The 22,921-nt window shown below is 44.0% G+C and overlaps 1 protein-coding gene across 1 annotated transcript in view; it reads left to right on the top strand.

The window, feature by feature from the left end:
- The window catches only part of FH (fumarate hydratase), a 132,627-nt gene that overhangs the window by 48,831 nt on the left and 60,875 nt on the right, over positions 1-22,921 (top strand). The window contains exons 3-4 of the mRNA XM_077289095.1: positions 4,907-5,017; positions 17,198-17,374. Coding sequence (XP_077145210.1) covers positions 4,907-5,017; positions 17,198-17,374 — 288 coding nt within the window. The remainder of the gene's footprint in view (positions 1-4,906; positions 5,018-17,197; positions 17,375-22,921) is intronic.

The following is a 22,921-nucleotide window of genomic DNA, read 5'->3' as shown; positions in this document are numbered from 1 at the left end:
GGCCAACAGCTTGAAACACCGTGTCTGCAAATTGAGATACTGATTTGGCATTTATCCTAAGTCATATTGCACGACTCGTTAAAGGGTTGATTGTGACCTGTAGGATCGCTACTTCCAACAGGTGGCGCTATAGAGTTAAGTCCTCTTTTTCTCAGAAGAGGCACTTTGCATATTTAATTTCCCAGAGGAGCATTGCACAGCGAATAAGCCTCCTTACCTTGACAAGCCAGCTGGTATGTCACGCTCCATAAGGAGAAACGTTACCCCTTAGACCCCTTGTAGTTTCAAAAGACATAACTTTTTGTTTTTCTGCTGACCTGCCCATATGAGTGCTTGTTTTTGCAGGACGAGTAGTAGTTTTGAATGACATACTTTGTTACTATAAGGTATCTTGGGAAATAATTTCAGTGGAATTGCGAGGGGGGAGGGGGGAAATATTTTGGTTTGTGTCTCGCTACTTTCTGAGACCCTTAAAAGAGTTAGCCTTGGGGTTAACGTCTGCAGTCATTCTATGTGAATTCTCACTGCACGTACAGGATTCTCTATTGGGAGCAGGTGGGTGCAAGAAGCATGATTTATACAGACTGTCAAGTGCCCACTAGACGTGAATTGAGCGAGGCCAGACACTTCTAGTAGTAATGTGTTCGGAAGTAAGCAAATTGCATAATTGCAGTCACATGACACTTCTAGTACACAATGTTCCAAATTATTATGCAAATTATATTTTTCTCGGATTTTCCTAAATGGTCGGTGCAAATGACAATTAGTCTAATAAGTCATCACCCATTAGAGTATACATCGAATTTTATTGAAGAAACCTCCCAATGATAATAGTATAATCTCCAAAATGAATAAAAACTCAAAATGCACTGTTCCAAATTATTATGCACAGTAGAATTTCTAAACATTTGATACTGTATGTTTTAAAGAACTGAAAATGCTCATTTGTGGAATTTGCAGCATTAGGAGGTCACATTCACTGAACAAAAAAGCTATTTCACTGCAAAACATCCTAGCAGGCCAAGTTACATGTTAACATAGGACCCTTCTTTGATATCACCTTCACAATTCTTGTATCCATTGAACTTGTGAGTTTATGGAGAGTTTCTGCTTGTATTTCTTTGCATGAAGTCAGAATAGCCTCCCAGAGCTGCTGTTTTGATGCGAACTGCCTCCCACCCTCATAGATATTTTGCTTGTTGATACTCCAAAGGTTCTCTATAGGGTTGAGGTCAGGGGAAGATGGTGGCCACACCATGAGTTTATCTCCTTTTATGCCCATAGCAGCCAATGACTCAGAGGTATTATTTGCAGCATGAGATGGTGCATTGTCATACATGAAGATGATTTTTGCTCCTGAAGGCACTTTTCTGCTTTTTATACCATGGAAGAAAGTTGTCAGTCAGAAACTCTATATACTTTGCAGAGGTCATTTTCACACCTTCAGGAACCTTAAAGGGCCCTACCAGCTGTTTCCCCATGATTCTGGCCCAAAACATGACTCCTCCACCTCCTTGCTGACGTCGCAGCCTTGTTGCGACATGGTGGCCATCCACCAACCATCCACTACTCCATCCATCTGGACCATCCAGGGTTGCTCGACACTCATCAGTAAACAAGGCTGTTTAAGGTGGCCGAATAGTAGGTTTATGCACCACATGCCTTTGAAGGATCCTACACCTTGAGGTCCGAGGGACTCCAGAGGCACCAGCAGCTTCAAATATCTGTTTGCTGCTTTGTAATGGTATTTTGGCAGCTGCTGTCTTAATCCAATGAATTTGGCAGAAACCTTCCTCATTGTGCCTTTATCTGCATGAAATCTGTCTGTGCTCTGTTTCAGTCACAAATCTCTTCACAGTATGATGATCACTCGTAAGTTTTCGTGAAATATCTAATGTTTTCAGCCCTTGACCAAGGCATTGCACTATTTGATGCTTTTCGGCAGCAGAGAGATCCTTTTCCTTTCCCATGTTACTTGAAAACTGTGGCCTGCTTAATAATGTGGAACATCATTTTTAAGTAGTTTTCCTTTAGTTAGAATCACCTGGAAAACTAATTATCACATGTGTTTAAGATTGATTTCAGTGATCCATTGAGCCCTGAGACACAATACCATCCACGAGTTTATTTGAGAAACAAAACAATTAAATCTTTATGACACTTAAATCCAATTTGCATAATAATTTGGAACACGGTGTAGTAATGTGTTCGAAAGTAAGCAAATTGCATAATTGCAGTCACATGACTTCTGGCATCTGAGAATCTTGACATTGTGCGCTATGAGAATTCACAAGTCTGCAGTTATTGAAAGCAACATTTAAGTGGCAAAAGGGGTTCTCTATGGGCTAAAATAAATCACATTTAAATATTAAACAGTTTTATAAATACTTTCATTTAGCAAACAGGTATGCTTTATCTAGTGCACTCTGTCAGGATTCCAAGTTGGCAGCTACCATCAATCTTACACTGTCCTAGATTTCAGGAAGCATGAGCAGTGTCCTGTCAGGCATAGTGAATGTGCATTCCTCTGTTCAGTCCAGCTCCACTCCTCCATGTCCTGTCAGGTTAACTGATCGGAGGAATGCACATTCACTATGCCTGACAGGACGCTGATTATTTTAGCACATTTATCTGAGAACCTCCTAAAGTGTAACTGTCTTTGTAAGGTGCGGTTGCTGCTATTGCAGGAAGGTGCCAGATGGGTAACACGCCAGCCTCTCCCATCTTTGTTCTTTGCTCAGTTCTTGAATCTGTTCAATACACCGGCACCGAGCACATGATGTGCTATTACATGACTTCGAGAACATGTCACTTTTTCCCAAATCTTCACCATAAGGTTAAATTTACCTACTAGTGCATTTCAACAAAGTTCCTGATATCCCACACAAACATTTCCATATATTAATATATACTTACCTTGTAATGTCTTCACATCCTGTTCCATCTAAATATGTCCAGATCCCAGAATTCCAAGCACCGGAAGTTCACCGGCAGCCATATTGGGACACCCAAGTGATGGGTGTCTCAATATGGAAACTGCTGGTGGTGCCAGCCTCTTGCGCGGTACCACTAGGGACACACACACACACACACACACACACACACACACACTGTATATGCTATACGCAACACACACACTGTATACGCCGTATGCAGCCTCTTGTGCGGTACCACCAGCGGAACACCGCCGCGAACATGCCGCCGCCGGGATCAGCCGATTGATTCACCCTTTATTAACCCTTCAGGTGCTTCACGAAAACTAAAGCAATGTGTAGAGGAAAAAATGAACATTTTTTCTTTTCACTAAAAATTTACTTTAGACCCAACCTTTTTTTATTTTCACAAGGGTAAAAGGAGAAAATGGACAACAAAATTTGCTGTGCAATTTCTCCTGAGTATGCCAATACCCCTTATATGGGGGAAAGCCTGTTTGGGCGCATGGAAGGGCTCAAGAGTGAGGGAGCACCATTTGACTTTTTGAATGCAAAATTTGCTGGAATCAATGGCGGGCTCCATGTCATGTTTGGGGACCCCCTGATGTACCTAAAGAGTGGAAACCCCCAATTCTAACTCCAGCCATAACACAGCCCTACACCTAACCGTAACCCCAACACCACAACCGTAACCCCAACACCACAACCATAACTCCAGCACCACAACCGTAATCCCAACCCTAGCTGCAAAGAATGACAAAAAATACATTTATTTTATTTTATTATTTTTACCTAACTAAGGGGGTGACAAAGGGGGTTTGATTTACTATTTATTTTTTATAACTGTGATATGGTCTATCACAGTGATCAAAATGAACCAATAAGCAAAATCTATTGTTGCTCGGTACCAGCTGGCAGATCTCGGCGGGCGCACTCCGCATACGCCCACTATTTTCTTCAAGAAAGAAGGCACTGAGGGCCAGGGGACAGAGCCAGAGGGTCCAGGGACGGCGGAGGTACCAGGGGAGCTCGGGGGACCCCATTTCTCTCCTCTGGTATGCTGGAATATATCAGAGGAGAGAGCAATGAATGAGAAATCTGATATTTTTTTTTGCCATCGCTGTTATTCAGTGAATAACGGCGATCACGAGGCTGGGGACGGTAAAAACCGACCTGAATATTGTTCTCCGGGGACTCAGCTACCCCCAATAGCCGAGACTCCGGGGATTTTCCAGCGCAGGGGGGCGCTATACCCTTCTTTCTCCACGCTGTTAAAAAGCAGCGCTGAGGAATGCTACTTTCACACTAGCGTCGTGCGCTGCACGTCACTATGCGACGTGGCGGCGCACCGACGCTAGCTGTGGAAGCACCGCACAACGGGGGCAGCGGATGCTGTTTTTCCAGCGCATCCGCTGCCCGATTGTGAGGTGCGGGGAGGCGGGGGCGGAGTTCCGGCCGCGCACGCGCGGTTGGAAAAGACGGAAGCGACACACCAAAAAACGTTACAAGCAACATTTTTTGGTGGCGACGGTCCGACGCAACACGACGGAACCGTTGCACGACGGTTGCGACGTGTGGCAATGTGTCGCACTGCGTCGTTAATAAAAGTCTATGGAGAAAAAACGCATCCTGCAAGCACTTTTGCAGGATGCGTTTTTTCTCCAAAACAACGCATAGCGACGTGCAGTGCACGACGCTAGTGTGAAAGTAGCCTTAGGCTCCTTAACTGCCGTAGTTATAAGGCGTGTCAGCGGTCGTTAAGGGGTTAAAATGCACTTTGTTTGTGCGACAATCCCTTTAAGTAGCTGCCAAAGTTTGGTAAAGGGTTACTGAGACTCCGTAACGTATAATTATTCAATTGCTAGACTTACTGGGTTGTATCCAAATGAGTAAACCATTGCACAGTGAGAGGTGCAGTTAATAGCCGGTATAAAAATAATTTTGATTTCAATTTTCTTTCCTCTTAATTTTAGCTACCAGTCATTAGAGCATTTGGAATCTTAAAAAAAGCAGCAGCAGAAGTAAATAAGGATTACGGCCTTGACCCTAAAATTGCAGAATATATTATTAAAGCTGCCGATGAGGTAAGCATGTATTTGCATTGGTAACCTTGACCTTTGTATCATGGATTGAATAATCTGTATAAATAGTAGAATTGTTTATTTAAACAAATATTTGGAGGATTATTAAGGTTTTATCAAGTAAAACTTCTATTTTTAAGGCATAAAAGAAACTATTATACATAATTGTAATTGAAGTGTCAGTGGCACTTTCTGGAGGTGTCTTAAAGCCAACCTGTTAGCCAGATTATGCTAAGTAAACTACAGACATTGTCATGTTGCCACTTTTATACTGATTACTTCACCCCAGGTACCATTTTAATCTGTCTTGTTGTTCTTGTGTAATCAGTGTTAAGGTACCGTTACACTAAACGACTTACCAACGATCACGACCAGCGATACGACCTGGCCGTGATCGTTGGTAAGTCGTTGTGTGGTCGCTGGGGAGCTGTCACACAGACAGCTCTCTCCAGCGACCAACGATCAAGGGAACGACTTCGGCATCGTTGAAACTGTCTTCAACAATGCTGAAGTCCCCCTGCAGCACCCGGGTAACCAGGGTAAACATCGGGTTACTAAGTGCAGGGCCGCGCTTAGTAACCCGATGTTTACCCTGGTTACCATTGTAAAAGTAAAAAAAAAAAAAACAGTACATACTCACATTCTGATGTCTGTCATGTCCCCCGGCGTCCACAGGGTTACGCGCTGCTGCTCAGAGCTTCCTGCACTGAATGTGTCAGCGCCGGCAGTAAAGCAGAGCACAGCGGTGACGTCACAGACATCAGAATGTGAGTATGTACTGTTTTTTTTTTTTTTTTACTTTTACAATGGTAACCAGGGTAAATATCTGGTTACTAGGCGCGGCCCTGCGCTTAGTAACCCGATTTTTAGCCTGGTTACAAGTGAACACATCGCTGGATTGGCATCACACACGCCGATCCAGCGATGGACAGCGGGTGATCAGCGACAAAATAAAGTTCTGGACTTCTAGCTCCGACCAGCGATATCACAGCGGGATCCAGATCGCTGCTGCGTGTCAAACACAACGAGATCGCTATCCAGGACGCTGCAACGTCACGGATCGTCGTCGTTCTCGCTGCAAAGTCGCTTAGTGTGAAGGTACCTTTTAGATGTTTTCAGTTAATGAGATGTTCGGGGTAGGACTGTAGGCACAGTCTTCTCTTTTGGCTCTAGGCCAGAGAAACCAAGGAAAGAACTGTCCACATGCCTCCCCAAAGCACAAACAGGCTGTCTCCATCTTTATGATGAGGAACATGGTTTTAGCTTCGGGGCGGCCTGTGGGCAGGTCTTTTCTTGGTTTCTCTGGCTTAGCGCAGGAAGATAAGACTCTGTCTACAGTCCCGCCCCAGAGCACGGACATCTCATTAACAGAAAACTTCTAGCGCTGATTACACAAGAACCACAAAACGTATTTCTTCACCCCAGGTATGTATCACTTTAATCAGTATACCGGCGGCAACGTGGCAATGTCTGTAGTTTGCTGAGCAAAATCCTGCTGATAGGTTTGCTTTAAAGCAAACATGTCAGCAGGATTTTCCTCAATAAGCTACAGACACTTTCAGGTTGGCGCTGTTATACTGATTAAAATGATACCTGAGCTGAAGAAATATGTCTTGTGGGTGTTTAACCCCTTTACTTCCGAGGGTGGTTTGCATGTTAATGACCGGGCCAATTTTTACAATTCTGACCACTGTCCCTTTGAGGTAATAACTCTGGAACGCTTCAGTGGATCCCGGTGATTGTGGTTGTTTTCTCATGACATATTGTTAAAATCCCACTTTGAATTTTCATGCCCTTAAATCATAGAGATATGTCACACAAAATACTTACATAGTTAGGCAGGTTGAAGAAAAACGTAGATCCATCAAAGTTCAAACTTTCTCCACCAACTGTACATTTCGTCACTAATCTAGCTATAACCCGCAATGTTATGTGTATCAAGGATATCATCCAGCCTTTTTTTAAAAGCTGTTATAGTGTCTGCCATTACTACCTTCTGTGGTAGGACATTCCACAGTCTGACTGCTCTATCTGTAAAGAACCCTTTCTTGTTTAGCTGTCGCAATCGCCTTTCTTCCACCCGTAATGAGTGCACCCTAGTCCTCAGCACGGTCGTTGGAAGGAACAAGTAATGTGTCAGTGTTCTTTTCTAAGCTAAAGAAGCCCAACTTTTCCAACCTCTCCTCATGAGGCCTTCCATCCCTTGTAATAATCTAGTTGCCAGTCGTTGAACTGATTCTAACTTCTGAATTAAAATGTCGAGCCCAAAACTGGATCCCATATTCTAGTTGTGGCCTCACCAGTGATTTATAAAGGGTTAATAATACGTTGAGATCGTGGGATTTTATCTCTGTTTTTATACATTCTAAAATGCTGCTGCTTGACATTGAGTACTGCTGCTCAGCTTACTTGTAACCAGAATACCCAAGTCCTTCTCCTGTTCTGTAGTCCCGAGTATACTCCCATTTAATGTAGCATTTCCCACGTATACTTTACATCAGCACAATTTTGAAACCAAAATTTTTTTTTGTTAGGAATTTTTAAGGGTATGTGCACACGTTGCGGATTTTCTGCGGATCCGCAGCATTTTTTGCGGTGCAGAAGCGCTGCAGATCCGCAAGTGATTTACAGTACAATGTAAATCAATGGTAAAAAAAAAAAAATGCTGTGCTAATGGTGCGGAAAATTCAGTGAAACGCTGCGGATTAAAAGAAGTAGCATGTCACTTCTTTTTTGCGGATCTGCAGTGTTTTTGTACCCATTCCATTATAGAAATCCGCAGGGGTAAAAAACGCAGTAATTCCACAAAAAAATCCGCAACAAAAACGCACAAAATCCGCACAAAAAATGTGACAAATCTGCACCTGCGTTTTCTGCCAAGAGATGCAGAATCCGCACCAGAAATTCCTAAGCCTAATCCGCAACATGTGCATATAGCCTAAGGGTTAAAAAGTTTAACCGCAATTTCTCATTTTTGCACCTATTTTTTTTTTGGGGGAGGACCACATCACATTGGAAGTCATTTTGAGGGGTCTACATAATAGAAGATACCCAAAAGTGACACCATTCTAAAAACTGCACCCCTCAAGGTGCAAAACCACATTCAAGAAATGTATTAACCCTTCAGGTGCGTTTTAAAAAAATGAATATTTAACTTTTTTTCACAAAAAATTTACTGTATTTTCTGGTGTTTAAGACGACTGGGCGTATAAGACGACCCCCAACTTTTCCATATAAAATATGGAATTTGGGATATACCCGCTGTATAAGACGGGGGTCATCTTATACGCCCAGTCATCTTATACGGCGTGTGGTTCCCAGGGTCTGGAGGAGAGGAAACTCTCCTTCAGGCCCTGGGATCCATATTCATGTTAAAAATAAAGAATAAAAATAAAAAATATGTATATACTCACCCCTCCGAGAAGCCTGGCTGTCACTGCTGCAAGCGTCTGCCTCCGTTCCTAAGAATTGCAGAGCATGAAAGACCCTCGATGACGTCGCAGTCCTGTGATTGGTCCGTGACCGCTCATGTGACCGGTCACCTGACCGTGACGTCATCGAAGGTCCTTCACGCTCTGCAATTCTTAGGAACGGAGGCAGACGCTTGCAGCGGTGACAGCCAGGCTTCTCGGAGGGGTGAGTATATCCATATTTTTTATTTTTATTCTTTATTTTTTACATGAATATGGATCCCAGGGCCTGAAGGAGAGTTTCCTCTCCTTCAGACCCTGGGAACATCCAGGATCGCTCCGTGCACATGCCGTACCTGGCGTATAAGACAACCCCCGACTTTTGGGACAATTTTTAGGGGTTAAAAAGTCGTCTTATACGCCGGAAAATACGGTACTTCAGGTCCAAATTTTTTTATTTTCCCAAGAATAACAGGAGAAATTGGACCCCAAAATTTGTTGTGCAATTTGTTTGGAGTAAGCGGATACCCCATATGTGGGGGTAAACCAATGGCAGAGCTCAGAAGGGAAGGAGCGCCGTTTGATTTTTGTTTTCAACGCACAATTGGCTGGAATTGAGATTGGATGCCATGTCACGTTTGGAGAGCCCCTGATCTGCCTAAACAGAGGAAATCCCCATATGTGACCCCATTTTGAAAACTAGACCCCCCAAGGAACTTATCTAGATGTGTGGTGAGCACTTACAACCCTCAAGTGCTTCACAAAAGTTTATAGTATAGAGCCGTGAAAATTAAAAAAAAATATTTTTTCCACAAAAATAATTTTATCACCCCCAATTTTTTATTTTCCCAAGGGTAACAGGAGAAATTGGACTCCAAAAGTTGTTGTGCAATTTCTCTTGAGTACGCCGCTACCTCATATGTAGGGGAATACTACTTTTGGGGCACAGTGCAAAGCTCAGAAGGCACCATTTGGAGTTCAGATTTTGCTGTAATGGTTTGAGGGTGCCATGTCACATTGGCAGAGCCCCTGAGGTGCCAGAATAACAGAAACATCCTATATGTAAACTCTTTTTACAAACTACATTCCTCATTGAATTCATCTAGGGGTGCAGTGATCATATTGACACCACATATGCCTCACAGAATTTTATACCACTAAAATGTTTTTTAGCCCCGGGTTTTTAATTTTTCTAATGGCTAATAGGAATTTATTTATTTATTTTTTTTATTTTTTTTTTACAACAAACTGATGTCAATTTTTACCTGAGTGTGCCAATACCCTACATGTAATTGGGAAATATTTTTCAAACACTGTGCAAAGCTCAGAAGGCGAGGAGTGCCATATTTTGCTGTTATGGTTTGCAGGTGCAATGACCCACTGGGAGAGACCATGAGGTGCCAGAACAGCAGAACTCCCCATAAGTGACCCCATTTTACACTACACATGTCAATGAATTCATCTAGGGGTGCAGTGATCATATTGACACCATAGGTGTGCCACATAATTTTGTACCATTGGACAGTGAAGACCAAATACACTGCTCAAATAAATAAAGGGAACACTAAAATACCACATCCTAGATATCTCTGAATGAAATATTCCAGTTGCAAATTTTTATTCATTGCATAGGGGAATGTGTTCAGAACAATAAAACATAACAATTATCAATGTAAATCAAAATGAATATCCCATGAAGGTCTGGATTTGGAATGATACTCAAAATCAAAGTGGAAAATCAAATTACAGGCTGATCCAATTTCTGTGGAAATGCCTCATGACAAGGAAAAGATGCTCAGTATTGTGTGTGGCCTCTACGAGTCTGTATGACCTCCCTACTGTACAATGCCTGGGCATGCTCCTGATGAGGTGGTGGATGGTCTCCTGAGGGATCTCCTCCCAGACCTGGACTAAAGCATCCGCCAACTCCTGGACAGTCTGTGGTGCAACGTGACGTTGGTGGATGGAACGAGACATGATGTCCCAGATGTGCTCAATCGGATTCAGGTCTGGGGAATGGGCGGGCCAGTCCATGGCTTTAGTGCCTTTATCTTGCAGGAACTGCTGACACACTCCAGCCACATGAGGTCTGGCATTGCCCTGCATTAGGAGAAACCCAGGGCCAACCGCACCAGCATATGGTCTCAAAAGGGGTTTGAGGATCTCATCTTGGTACCTAATGGCAGTCAGGCTACCTCTGGCGAGCACATGGAGGGCTGACCCACTGCCAAACCGGTCATGCTGAAGGATGTTGCAGGCAGCAGATCGCTCTCCACGGCGTCTCCAGACTCTCACGTCTGTTACATGTGCTCAGTGTGAACATGCTTTCATCTGTGAAGAGCACATGGCGCCAGTGGCAAATTTGCCAATCCTGGTGTTCTGTGGCAAATGCCAAGCGTCCTGCATGGTGTTGGGCTGTGAGCACAACCCCTATCTGTGGACTTCGGGCCCTCAGACCATCCTCATGGAGTCGGTTTCTAACAATTGTGCAGACACATGAACGTTTGTGGCCTGTTGGAGGTCATTTTGCAGTGCTCCTCCTGTTCCTCCTTGCACAAAGGCGGAGGTAGCGGTCCTGCTGCTGGCTTGTTGCCCTCCTACGGCCCCCTCCACGTTTCCTGGTGTAGTGGCCTGTCTCCTGGTAGTGCCTCCAGCCTCTGGACACTACGCTGACAGACACAGCAAAACTTCTTGCCACAGCTCACATAGATGTGCAATCCTGGATGAGCTGCACTACCTGAACCACTTGTGTGGGTTGTAGAGTCTGTCTCATGCTATCACGAGTGTGAAAGCACAACCAACATTCAAAAGTGACCAAACATCAGCCAGAAAGCATTGGTACTGAGATGTGGTCTGTGGTCCACTCCTTTATTGAGTGTGTCTTGATAATTGCCAATAATTTCCATCTGTTGTCTATTCCATTTGCACAACAGCATGTGAAATTGATTGTCAAACAGTGTTACTTCCTAAGTGGACAGTTTGATTTCACAGACGTTTGATTTACTTGGAGTTATATTCTGTTGTTTAAGTGTTCCCTTAATTTTTTTGAGCAGTGTAACTACATTTTTACCACCAAAATTTAGATTTAGCCAAATATTACATTTTCACACAAGAAGTGGGTAAAACTGGCACCAAAATGTGTCCCACTATTTCTACTGAACTTGGCAATACCCCATATGTGGCTGTACTGTACTACTTAAGGTACCGTCACACTAGGCGATATCGCCAGCAATCCGTGACGTTGCAGCGACCTGGATGGCGATATCGCTGTATTTGACACGCAGCAGCGATCTGGATCCCGCTGTGAAATTGCTGGTCGCTGCTAGAAGGTCTGCACATTATTTGGTCGCTAGGTCGCCGTGTATCGCCGTGTTTGACAGCAAAAGCGACGATACCAGCGATATTTTACACTGGTAACCAGGGTAAACATCGGGTTACTAAGCGCAGGGCCGCGCTTAGTAACCCGATGTTTACCCTGGTTACCAGCGTAAAAGTTAAAAAAACAAACAGTACATACTCACCTGCGCGTCCCCCAGCGTCTGCTTCCTGACACTAAAGCGCCGGCCCTAAACTGAAAGTGAAAGCAACAGCGGTGACGTCACCGCTGTGCTGTTAGGGCCGGAGCTCAGTCAGCGTCAGGATGCAGAGGCTGGGGGACGCGCAGGTGAGCATGTACTGTTTGTTTTTTTAACTTTTACGCTGGTAACCAGGGTAAACATCGGGTTACTAAGCGCGGCCCTGCGCTTAGCAACCCGATGTTTACCCTGGTTACCCGGGGACCTCGGCATCGCTGGTCGCTGGAGAGCGGTCTGTGTGACAGCTCTCCAGCGACCACACAGCGACGCTGCAGCGATCGGCATTGCTGTCGCTATCGCTGCAGCGTCGCTTAGTGTGACGGTACCCTTAGCCATATGGAGAGACTCGGGAGGAACGTAGCGCTATTTGCCTCCCCGAGCACCGATTTTCCTAGAACAGTTTGCAGACTCCATATACAGAGCTCCTAATTGCTAGAAGTGCAGAATCCCCCTCAAGTGACCCCATTTGGGAAATTATACTCCTTGGGGAATTTATCTACAGGTGTAGTGACGATTTTGACTCCATGGGTATTTTCCAGAAACAAACAGCAATGTATGTTGCCGAGTGAAAATTGCAAACTGACGTTGTAGTGACGAGTATGCTCTAGTGACCAGTACATTGCAGTCACCAGTACGTTATGCTCAACCCATGCTTCTGGAGGCATTTACCCGTAAGTTAAGCGGGCTCTCATTACTTTAGAAATGCCAAACGTGGACGCAATATATGGTTTAGGCACACTGTGGGGCTCAGAAGGGAGGGGGACATTTGTATTTGGGAGTGGAGAATTTGCTGAATTTCTTTTGGCGGGTGAGGAGCCATTTCACTTTTCCAGAGCCTTTGTGCTACCAGTAACGTGGAAGCCCCCTATATTTCCATTAACAGATGTCAGACCTGAGTGAGGACTTGCTTTTTTTGTGGATTGAGTTGAATCTTTTATTGGGAATATTTAGCAAAATGTTTGGAATCACATTTATCCGCCGGTCTACGCTGAGCACTTACGCCGGATCACAAGTCAGTTGGCGTGCACAGTGTCTCAATCTGCCTCACTATAGGGAATCTTCTGCCGGGGGTTCTGTGTAAATCACTTATTTCAGAGATTTACACGGAAATCCCAGTGCAAGCGTGCAGCGTAGGCTAAATGTGCACCGAGCCTTACTGCGATCTTTGGGAGGCATAATGAAAAATTCAACAGCATGTGAAGAATTGTTTTTATTTAGTTTTTTTGCCGCTCCTTGTGCGGTATAAGTGATTAGGTGATTTTATTCTTCGGGTCGATGCAAATACAGCAATGCCAGATTTTGGCCTCTTTCACACGTCCGCATCTCCAGTACTTGTGGTGACCGTTTTCACACGTACCAGAGACACGTGCACACATAGGCCCATTCAAGTGAATGGTTCTGTGCACGTCCGTGTGTTTCCACGGACAGTGAGTCCATGGCCAAAACATGCTGACATGTCCGTTTTTTTAATGTCAGCACGGGCCGCAAAACGTTCCGCTGTTTTTTTTTTTCTTTTTTCATTCTGTCTCACAAACATTGCAGTAAGGCTTGGCTGACATTTATCCTGTGGGGGTTTTTGTGTAAATCTTTGAAATACGTGATTCTGACGGAACCCCGGCGGGAGATTCCCTATAATGAGGCAGATGGAGACACTGTGGACGCCGTCTGACCTAAGATCCAGCGGTGTCCGTCTTTAGACGTGCATAAAAGCACCGTCGTCCACAGTTTTGTGCACTTGTGAAAAGGACACCACTGGACAGAGGCCAGATGGAGTCCAGAGTAAATCTGCTGCTTCATTATAGTTAATGAATCCCTCGGGGGTTTCTTCTGAATCACGTCACTCAGAGATTTAAATGTAAACCCCGATGTAAGTGTTCAGCGCAGAGCGCATGATAAATGTTATTCAAAATGTTAACAACAAAAGCTTCATCTCAATCCACAAAAAATGCAAGTCTCCGCTCAGGTCCATCATATGTTAACGGAAATATAGAGGGTAAGGGTAGTACAAAGGCTCTGAAAAAGCTTTATGGTTCTTCCCTGCCCCCCCCACACACACACAAAAAAAGAAATTTGGTGAAGTATGTGATCCACAGTCCAAATCCCCCCTCCCTTCTGAGCCCCAAAGTGTGCCCAAGCCATATTTGGCATCCACATGGTATGGCAGGGGTATAATCTCCAAAATGGGGTCACTTGAGGTGGGGAATCAGCTCTCCTAGCACTTAGGGGCTCTGTATATGGAGTCTGCAAGCGATTCTAGGAAAATCTGCGCTCCAGGAGGCAAATAGCGCTTCGTCCCTTACGAGTTTCACTATTTGCACTGTGCCTCAAAAGTGTTTCTCAATTACATGTAGGGTATTGGCGTACTCAGGAGAAATTGCACAACAAACAGTGAGGTCCATTTTATCCTATTAGCCCTTATAAATATTTAAAATTTGGGGCTAAAACATTTTAGCTGTAAAAATGTTTTTTCTTAACTGCCCAATGGTATACATTTCTGTGAGGCACATGTGGTGTCATCATGCTCACTGCAGCCCTAGATGAATTCATTGGGGGGTATAGTTTGTAAAATTATGGGGGTTTTGGCTATTATGGCACCTCAGGGGCTCTGTCAATGTGACATGACACCCTCAAACCATTACAGCAAAATCTGAACTGCAATATGGCGTTTCTTCCCTTCTGAGCTTTGCACTGTGCCCCAAAAGTAGTTTTCGACCACAAAAGTAGTAATCTGTGTTCAGGAGAAATTGCACAACTAACTTTGCGGTTACTTTTCTCCTGCTATCCTTGTGAAAATAATAATAAAAAAAAACTTTGGTGTTAAATTAAATTTTTTGTGGGAAAAAGAAAACCAAAAATAAGGCTGTGAAGTCGGTAAGTCAAACCTCCGACTCCAACGCCTCAATTTCAATGACTCCCGACTCAGAATCCACAACTCCACAGCACTGCCTCACTACTGAGCATGTACATTAAGTGCTGCACAGATTCATCTCAGCTACGATCTCACAGCACTGCCTCACTACTGAGCATGTACATAAAGTGCAACACAGATTCATCTCATCTACGACTCCACAGCACTAGTCACTACTGAGCATGTACATTAAGTGCTGCACAGATTCATTTCAGCTACGATCTCACAGCACTGGTCACTACTGAGCATGTACATTAAGTGCTGCACAGATTCATTTCAGCTACGATCTCACAGCACTGGTCACTACTGAGCATGTACATTAAGTGCTGCACAGATTCATTTCAGCTACGATCTCACAGCACTGGTCACTACTGAGCATGTACATTCAGTGCTGCACAAATTCATCTCAGCTACAATCTCACAGCACTGCCTCACTACTGAGCATGTACATAAAGTGCTGCATAGATTCATCCCTGCTACGATCTCACAGCACTGGTCACTACTGAGCATGTACATTCAGTGCTGCACAGATTCATCTCGGCTACAATCTCACAGCACTGCCTCACTACTGAGCATGTACATAAAGTGCTGCTCAGAATCATCTCCGCTACGATCTCACAGCGTTGCCTCACTACTGAGCATGTACATTAATTGCTGCACAGATTCATCTCCGCTACGATCTCACAGCACTGCCTCACTACTGAGCATGTACATAAAGTGCAGCATAGATTCATCTCATCTACGACTCCACAGCACTGGTCACTACTGAGCATGTACAGAATAAGAGTAAAAGGCACTCCTTCTCTTCCAAGCTCTGCAGTGTGCCCAAACAGTGGTTTACCCCCACATGTGGGGTATCGACGTACTCAGGAGAAATTGCACAATAACTTTTGTGGTCTAATTTCTCCTGTTACCCTTGTGAAAATAAAAATTTGGGGGCAAAAAGATCATTTTTGTAGAAAAAATGCGATTTTTTTTATTTTCACGGCTCTACGTTATAAACTTCTGTGAAGCACCTGGGGGTTTAAAGTGCTCACCACACATCTAGTTAAGTTCCTTAAGGGGTCTAATTTCCAAAATGGGGTCACTTGTGGGGGGTTTCCACTGTTTAGGCACATCAGGGGCGCTCCAAACGCGACATGGCGTCCGATCTCAATTCCAGCCAATTCTGCATTGAAAAAGTCAAAAGGCGCTCCTTCTCTCCCAAGCTCTGCGGTACGCCCAAACAGTGGTTTACCCCCACATATGTGGTATCGGCATATTCAGGAGAAATTGCACAACAAAATTTATGGTTAAATTTCTGTTTTTACACTTGTGAAAATTTAAAAAAATGGTTCTAAAGTAAAATGTTTGCATTGTTTCAGATCCTGTGAAGCACGTAAAGGGTTAATAAACTTCTTGAATGTGGTTTTGAGCACCTTGGGTGCAGTTTTTAGAATGGTGTCACACTTGGTTATTTTCTATCATATAGTCCCCTCAAAATGACTTCAAATGTGATGTTGTTCCAAAAAAAAAATGGTGTTTTAAAAATGAGAAATTGCTTTTAATCCTTATAACTCCCTAACAAAGAAAAATTTTGTTTCCAAAATTGTGCTGATGTAAAGTAGACATGTGGGAAATGTTATTTATTAACTATTTTTTGTGACATATCTCTGTGATTTAAGGGCATAAAAATACAAAGTTTGAAAATTGCAAAATTTTAAAAATTAGTCAAATGGGCTCAGGCGCATGTGCGAGTTATTTCTGCTCTACTTACAATTCAAAAGCCACTAGCGTATATATGTGAAGGGCAGAACCTAAATAATGAGCATGTAATGTGGACCATTAGTTTAAATAGGAGTACCACAACCATATTGGAGGTCAGTATATAAAGTGAATACAAAGCGCACGACGTGTGGGGAACAAAAAGCTGTATGGAAAACATAGGACCCATTTGGAGATGGATGCGTATATATAAGTACGGTATATGAAACAAACATCTTATCAATGGCAAATACCATTTATATAGGAAAACAGAAGAGATCAGAAAAGACCGTGTATAATAGATACAATACAAAATATGTAGCTCTATTTATGCATCTGTCACATATTGTTTTGGGGAAAAACATTTTTATTTAATGATGTTGTGAAAGTTATAATTACATTTCTAACTCTTTTTTTTAATATATATATATGTATATATAAAATTTGATTTAAAGAACCTCATAACCTGTCAGATGAGTACAATTTTTTTTTTTTTTAAACTCTTCTACGCCCCCCCCCCCCCCCCCCCCCCCCACACCCACTTAAGGTTTCTGCTGGTAAGCTGGATGATCACTTTCCACTAGCTGTTTGGCAAACCGGCTCTGGAACACAGACCAATATGAATATAAATGAAGTAATAAGTAACCGAGCCATTGAGATGATGGGTGGAAAACTTGGAAGCAAAAATCCTGTACACCCTAATGACCATGTTAACAAAAGCCAGGTAGGTACTTAGTAATTTTTTTGATATTTTGATAATGTTTGTTTAAAAACAGGTTTTTAAACGGAATACATTTTTTTTTGTGACTTTTACAATAGAAGCCTATGGCTCCTTAGGCTCTTATTGTAAAAGAGAATTCTGGCTCCCGCATAGGACAATAGAAGCTGTAATGTGCAGCGTGTGCATAGACAGAATAAAGGGATACTGAGAATATTAAATGTTCAGGACAGGAGACGCGGTACTGTGCAGCGTGTGCATAGACAGAATAAGAGGGGATACTGAGAATATCACATGTTCAGGGCTGGAGATACGGTGCTGTGCAGTGTGTACATAGACAGAATAAAGGGATACTGAGAATATTAAATGTTCAGGACAGGAGACGCGGTACTGTGCAGCGTGTGCATAGACAGAATAAGAGGGGATACTGAGAATATTACATGTTCAGGACAGGAGACACGGTGCTGTGCAGTGTGTGCATAGACTAAATAAGAGGGGATACTGAGAATATCACATGTTCAGGACGGGAGACACGGTGCTGTGCAGTGTGTGCATAGACGGAATAAGAGGGGATACTGAGAATATCACATGTTCAGGGCTGGAGATACGGTGCTGTGCATTGTGTGCATAGACAGAATAACGGGATACTGAGAATATTACATGTTCAGGACAGGAGACGCGGTACTGTGCAGCGTGTGCATAGACAGAATAAGAGGGGATACTGAGAATATTACATGTTCAGGACAGGAGACACGGTGCTGTGCAGTGTGTGCATAGACGGAATAAGAGGGGATACTGAGAATATCACATGTTCAGGACAGGAGACACGGTGCTGTGCAGCGTGTACATAGACAGAATAAGATGGGATACTGAGAATATTACATGTTCAGGACGGGAGACACGGTGCTGTGCAGTGTGTACATAGACAGAATAACGGGATACTGAGAATATTACATGTTCAGGACAGGAGACGCGGTGCTGTGCATCGTGTGCATAGACGGAATAAGAGGGGATACTGAGAATGTTACATGTTCAGTACAAGAGACGCGGTGCTGTGCAGTGTGTACATAGACAGAATAAGATGGGATACTGAGAATATTACATGTTCAGGACGGGAGACACAGTGCTGTGCAGTGTGTACATAGACAGAATAAGAGCCGATACTGAGAATATTACATGTTCAGGACAGGAGACACAGTGCTGTGCAGTGTGTACATAGACAGAATAAGAGGGGATACTGAGAATATTACATGTTCAGGACAGGAGACACGGTGCTGTGCAGTGTGTGCATAGACAGAATAACGGGATACTGAGAATATTACATGTTCAGGACAGGAGACACGGTGCTGTGCAGTGTGTGCATAGACAGAATAACGGGATACTGAGAATATTACATGTTCAGGACAGGAGACACGGTGCTGTGCAGTGTGTGCATAGACAGAATAACGGGATACTGAGAATATTACATGTTCAGGACAGGAGACATGGTGCGGTGTAGTGTGTGCATAGACGGAATGAGAGTTGATACTGAGAATATTACATGTTCAGGACGGGAGACACGGTGCTGTGCATCGTGTGCATAGACAGAATAACGGGATACTGAGAATATCACATGTTCAGGACAGGAGACGCGGTGCTGTGCAGTGTGTACCTAGACAGAATAAGAGGGGATACTGAGAATATTACATGTTCAGGACAGGAGATGCGGTACTGTGCATCGTGTGCATAGACGGAATAAGATGGGATACTGAGAATATTACATGTTCAGGGCTGGAGATACGGTACTGTGCATCGTGTGCATAGACAGAATAACGGGATACTGAGAATATTACATGTTCAGGACAGGAGACACGGTGCTGTGCAGTGTGTGCATAGACAGAATAACAGGATACTGAGAATATTACATGTTCAGGACAGGAGACATGGTGCGGTGTAGTGTGTGCATAGACGGAATGAGAGTTGATACTGAGAATATTACATGTTCAGGACGGGAGACACGGTGCTGTGCATCGTGTGCATAGACAAAATAACGGGATACTGAGAATATCACATGTTCAGGACAGGAGACGCGGTGCTGTGCAGTGTGTACATAGACAGAATAAGAGGGGATACTGAGAATATTACATGTTCAGGACAGGAGATGCGGTACTGTTCATCGTGTGCATAGACAGAATAAGATGGGATACTGATAATATTACATGTTCAGGACGGGAGACGCGGTGCTGTGCAGCGTGTGCATAGACAGAATAAGAGGGGATACTGAGAATATTACATGTTCAGGACAGGAGACACGGTGCTGTGCAGTGTGTACATAGACAGAATAAGAGGGGATACTGAGAATATTACATGTTCAGGACAGGAGATGCGGTACTGTGCATCGTGTGCATAGACAGAATAAGATGGGATACTGATAATATTACATGTTCAGGACGGGAGACGCGGTGCTGTGCAGCGTGTGCATAGACAGAATAAGAGGGGATACTGAGAATATTACATGTTCAGGATGGGAGACACGGTGCTGTGCAGTGTGTACATAGACAGAATAACGGGATACTGAGAATATTACATGTTCAGGACAGGAGATGCGGTACTGTGCATCGTGTGCATAGACGGAATAAGAGGGGATACTGAGAATATTACCTGTTCCGGATGGGAGACGCGGTACTGTGCATCGTGTGCATAGACGGAATAAGAGCCGATACTGAGAATATTACATGTTCAGGACGGGAGACGCGGTAATGTGCTTCGTGTGCATAGACAGAATAAGAGGGGATACGGAGAATATTGCATGTTCAGGACGGGAGACGCGGTGCTGTGCAGCGTGTGCATAGACCGAATAAGAGCCGATACTGAGAATATTACATGTTCAGGACAGGTACTGTGCAGTGACGCTTCTTCTGCTACCATGCACGCCTTGACCACGCACGCCTTGACCATTACCACACAACGCTTGGCAACCCAGGTAAGGAAGATTGCGAACTGCTTGTAGTTGAGGAAGACACATGTCACTTTCTCCAAATAAGATATTTTCCGAAGTTTTATGTTTAGATGTATTACTGTTTAATGGAATAAATAACTTAAGGAGATATTCACAGAATTTAAGGATATTTTGCTCCTGGTGGTGGATAATATTTTTTCACCACCAGGAGCAAAACAGTAACAATGCAGTGACATGACAAGACTCTGCATAACTAATCTTATCTACTATATAATTGTCTAAGGGTCACTTCCGTCTGTCTGTCCTTCTGTTTGTCACGGATATTCATTGGTCGTGGCCTCTGTCTGTCATAGAAATCCAAGTCGCTGATTGGTCATGGCAAAAGGCCCACGACCATTGCCACGACCAATCAGCGACGGGCACAGTCCGGCGGCAACATGGCCGCTCCTTCCTCCCCGCAGTCAGTGCCCGCTCCATACTCCCCTCCAGTCAGCGCTCACACAGGGTTAATGCCAGCGTTAATGGACCGTGGTGTAATGCACTCCATTATCGCAGCTATTAACCCTGTGTGACCAACTTTTGACTATTGATGCTGCTTATGCAGCATCAATAGTAAAAAGATCTGTTACAAATAATAATAATTTAAAAAAAAAAAAGGTTCTTCTCACCCTCCGACGTGGTGCGGTGTCCTCGGCAGTGCAAGCGGCAGGTTCTGGTGCCAAGCATGCTATGCAAGACCACGACGTCATGTGACCACGACGTCATCACAGGTCCTGCGCGCCTGCGCGAGAAGGACCTGCCATGACGTCACGGTTATGTGACTGCGACGTCATCACAGGTCCTGCGCACCTGCGCGAGAAGGACCTGCCATGACGTCACGGTCATGTGACGTCGTCACAGGTCCTGCACTCATACCAACTCTGGGACCGGAAGCTGCCGCGTGCACCGTACACAGGTGCCAGGACTTCAACGGCACTTCGGAAGGTGAGTATATCTTTATTTTTTATTTTACGTCACTGGGCAATATACTACATAACTGGGCAATATACTACGTGGCTGGGCAATATACTACGTGGCTGACCAATATACTACATACTACATGGCTGGGCAATATACTACGTGGCTGGGCAATATACTACGTCACTGGGCAATATACTACGTGGCTGGGCAATATACTACGTGGCTGGGCAATATACTACGTCACTGGGCAATATACTACGTGGCTGGGCAATATACTACGTGGCTGGGCAATATACTACGTGGCTGGGCAATATACTACGTGGCTGGGCAATATACTACGTGGCTGGGCAATATACTACGTGGCTGGGCAATATACTACGTGGCTGGGCAATATACTACGTGGCTGGGCAATATACTACGTGGCTGGGCAATATACTACGTGGCTTGGCAATATACTACGTGGCTGGGCAATATACTACGTGGCTGGGCAATGTACTACATGGCTGGGCAATATACTATGTCGCTGGGCAATATACTACGTCACTGGGCAATATACTACGTGGCTGGGTAATATACTACGTGGCTGGGTAATATACTATGTCACTGGGCAATATACTACATCGCTTGGCAATATACTATGTGGCTGGGCAATATACTACGTGGGCTGTGCAATGTACTACGTGACTGGGCAATATACTACGTGGGCTGGGCAATATACTTCGTCGCTGGGCAATATACTACGTGGCTGGGCAATATACTACGTGGCTGGGCAATATACTACGTGACTGGGCAATATACTACGTGGCTGGGCAATATACTACGTCACTGGGCAATATACTACATCACTGGGCAATATACTACATCACTGGGCAATATACTACAGTTAGGTCCATATATATATTTGGACAGAGACAACATTTTTCTAATTTTGGTTATAGACATTACCACAATGAATTTTAAACAAAACAATTCAGATGCAGTTGAAGTTCAGACTTTCAGCTTTCATTTGAGGGTATCCACATTAAGATTGGATGAAGGGTTTAGGAGATTCCTTAACATGTGCCACCCTGTTTTTAAAGGGACCAAAAGTAATTGGACAATTGACTCCAAGGCTATTTCATGGGCAGGTGTGGGCAATCCCTTCGTTATGTCATTCTCAATTAAGCAGATAAAAGGTCTGGAGTTGATTTGAGGTATGGTGCTTGCATTTGGAAGTTTTTACTGTGAAGTAAACATGCGGTCAAAGGAGCTCTCCATGCAGGTGAAACAAGCCATCCTTAAGCTGCGAAAACTGATAAAACCCATCCGAGAAGTTGCTACAATATTAGGAGTGGCAAAATCTATAGTTTACATCCTGAGAAAGAAAGCACTGGTGAACTCATCAATGCAAAAAGACCTGGGCGCCCACGGAAGACAACAGTGGTGGATGATCGCAGAATAATCTCCATGGTGAAGAGAAACCCCTTCACAACAACCAACCAAGTGAACAACACTCTCCAGGAGGTCGGCGTATCAATATCCAAATCTACCATAAAGAGAAGACTGCATGAAAGTAAATACAGAGGGTTCACTGCACGGTGCAAGCCACTCATAAGCATCAAGAATAAAAAGGCTAGACTGGACTTTGCTAAAAACATCTAAAAAAGCCAGCACAG

Source organism: Ranitomeya variabilis, chromosome 2, assembly GCF_051348905.1.
Source record: "Ranitomeya variabilis isolate aRanVar5 chromosome 2, aRanVar5.hap1, whole genome shotgun sequence".
NCBI lineage: Eukaryota > Metazoa > Chordata > Amphibia > Anura > Dendrobatidae > Ranitomeya > Ranitomeya variabilis.
The sequence above is the reverse complement of the archived record's forward strand: the minus strand, read 5'-3'. Positions and strand labels throughout refer to the sequence as shown.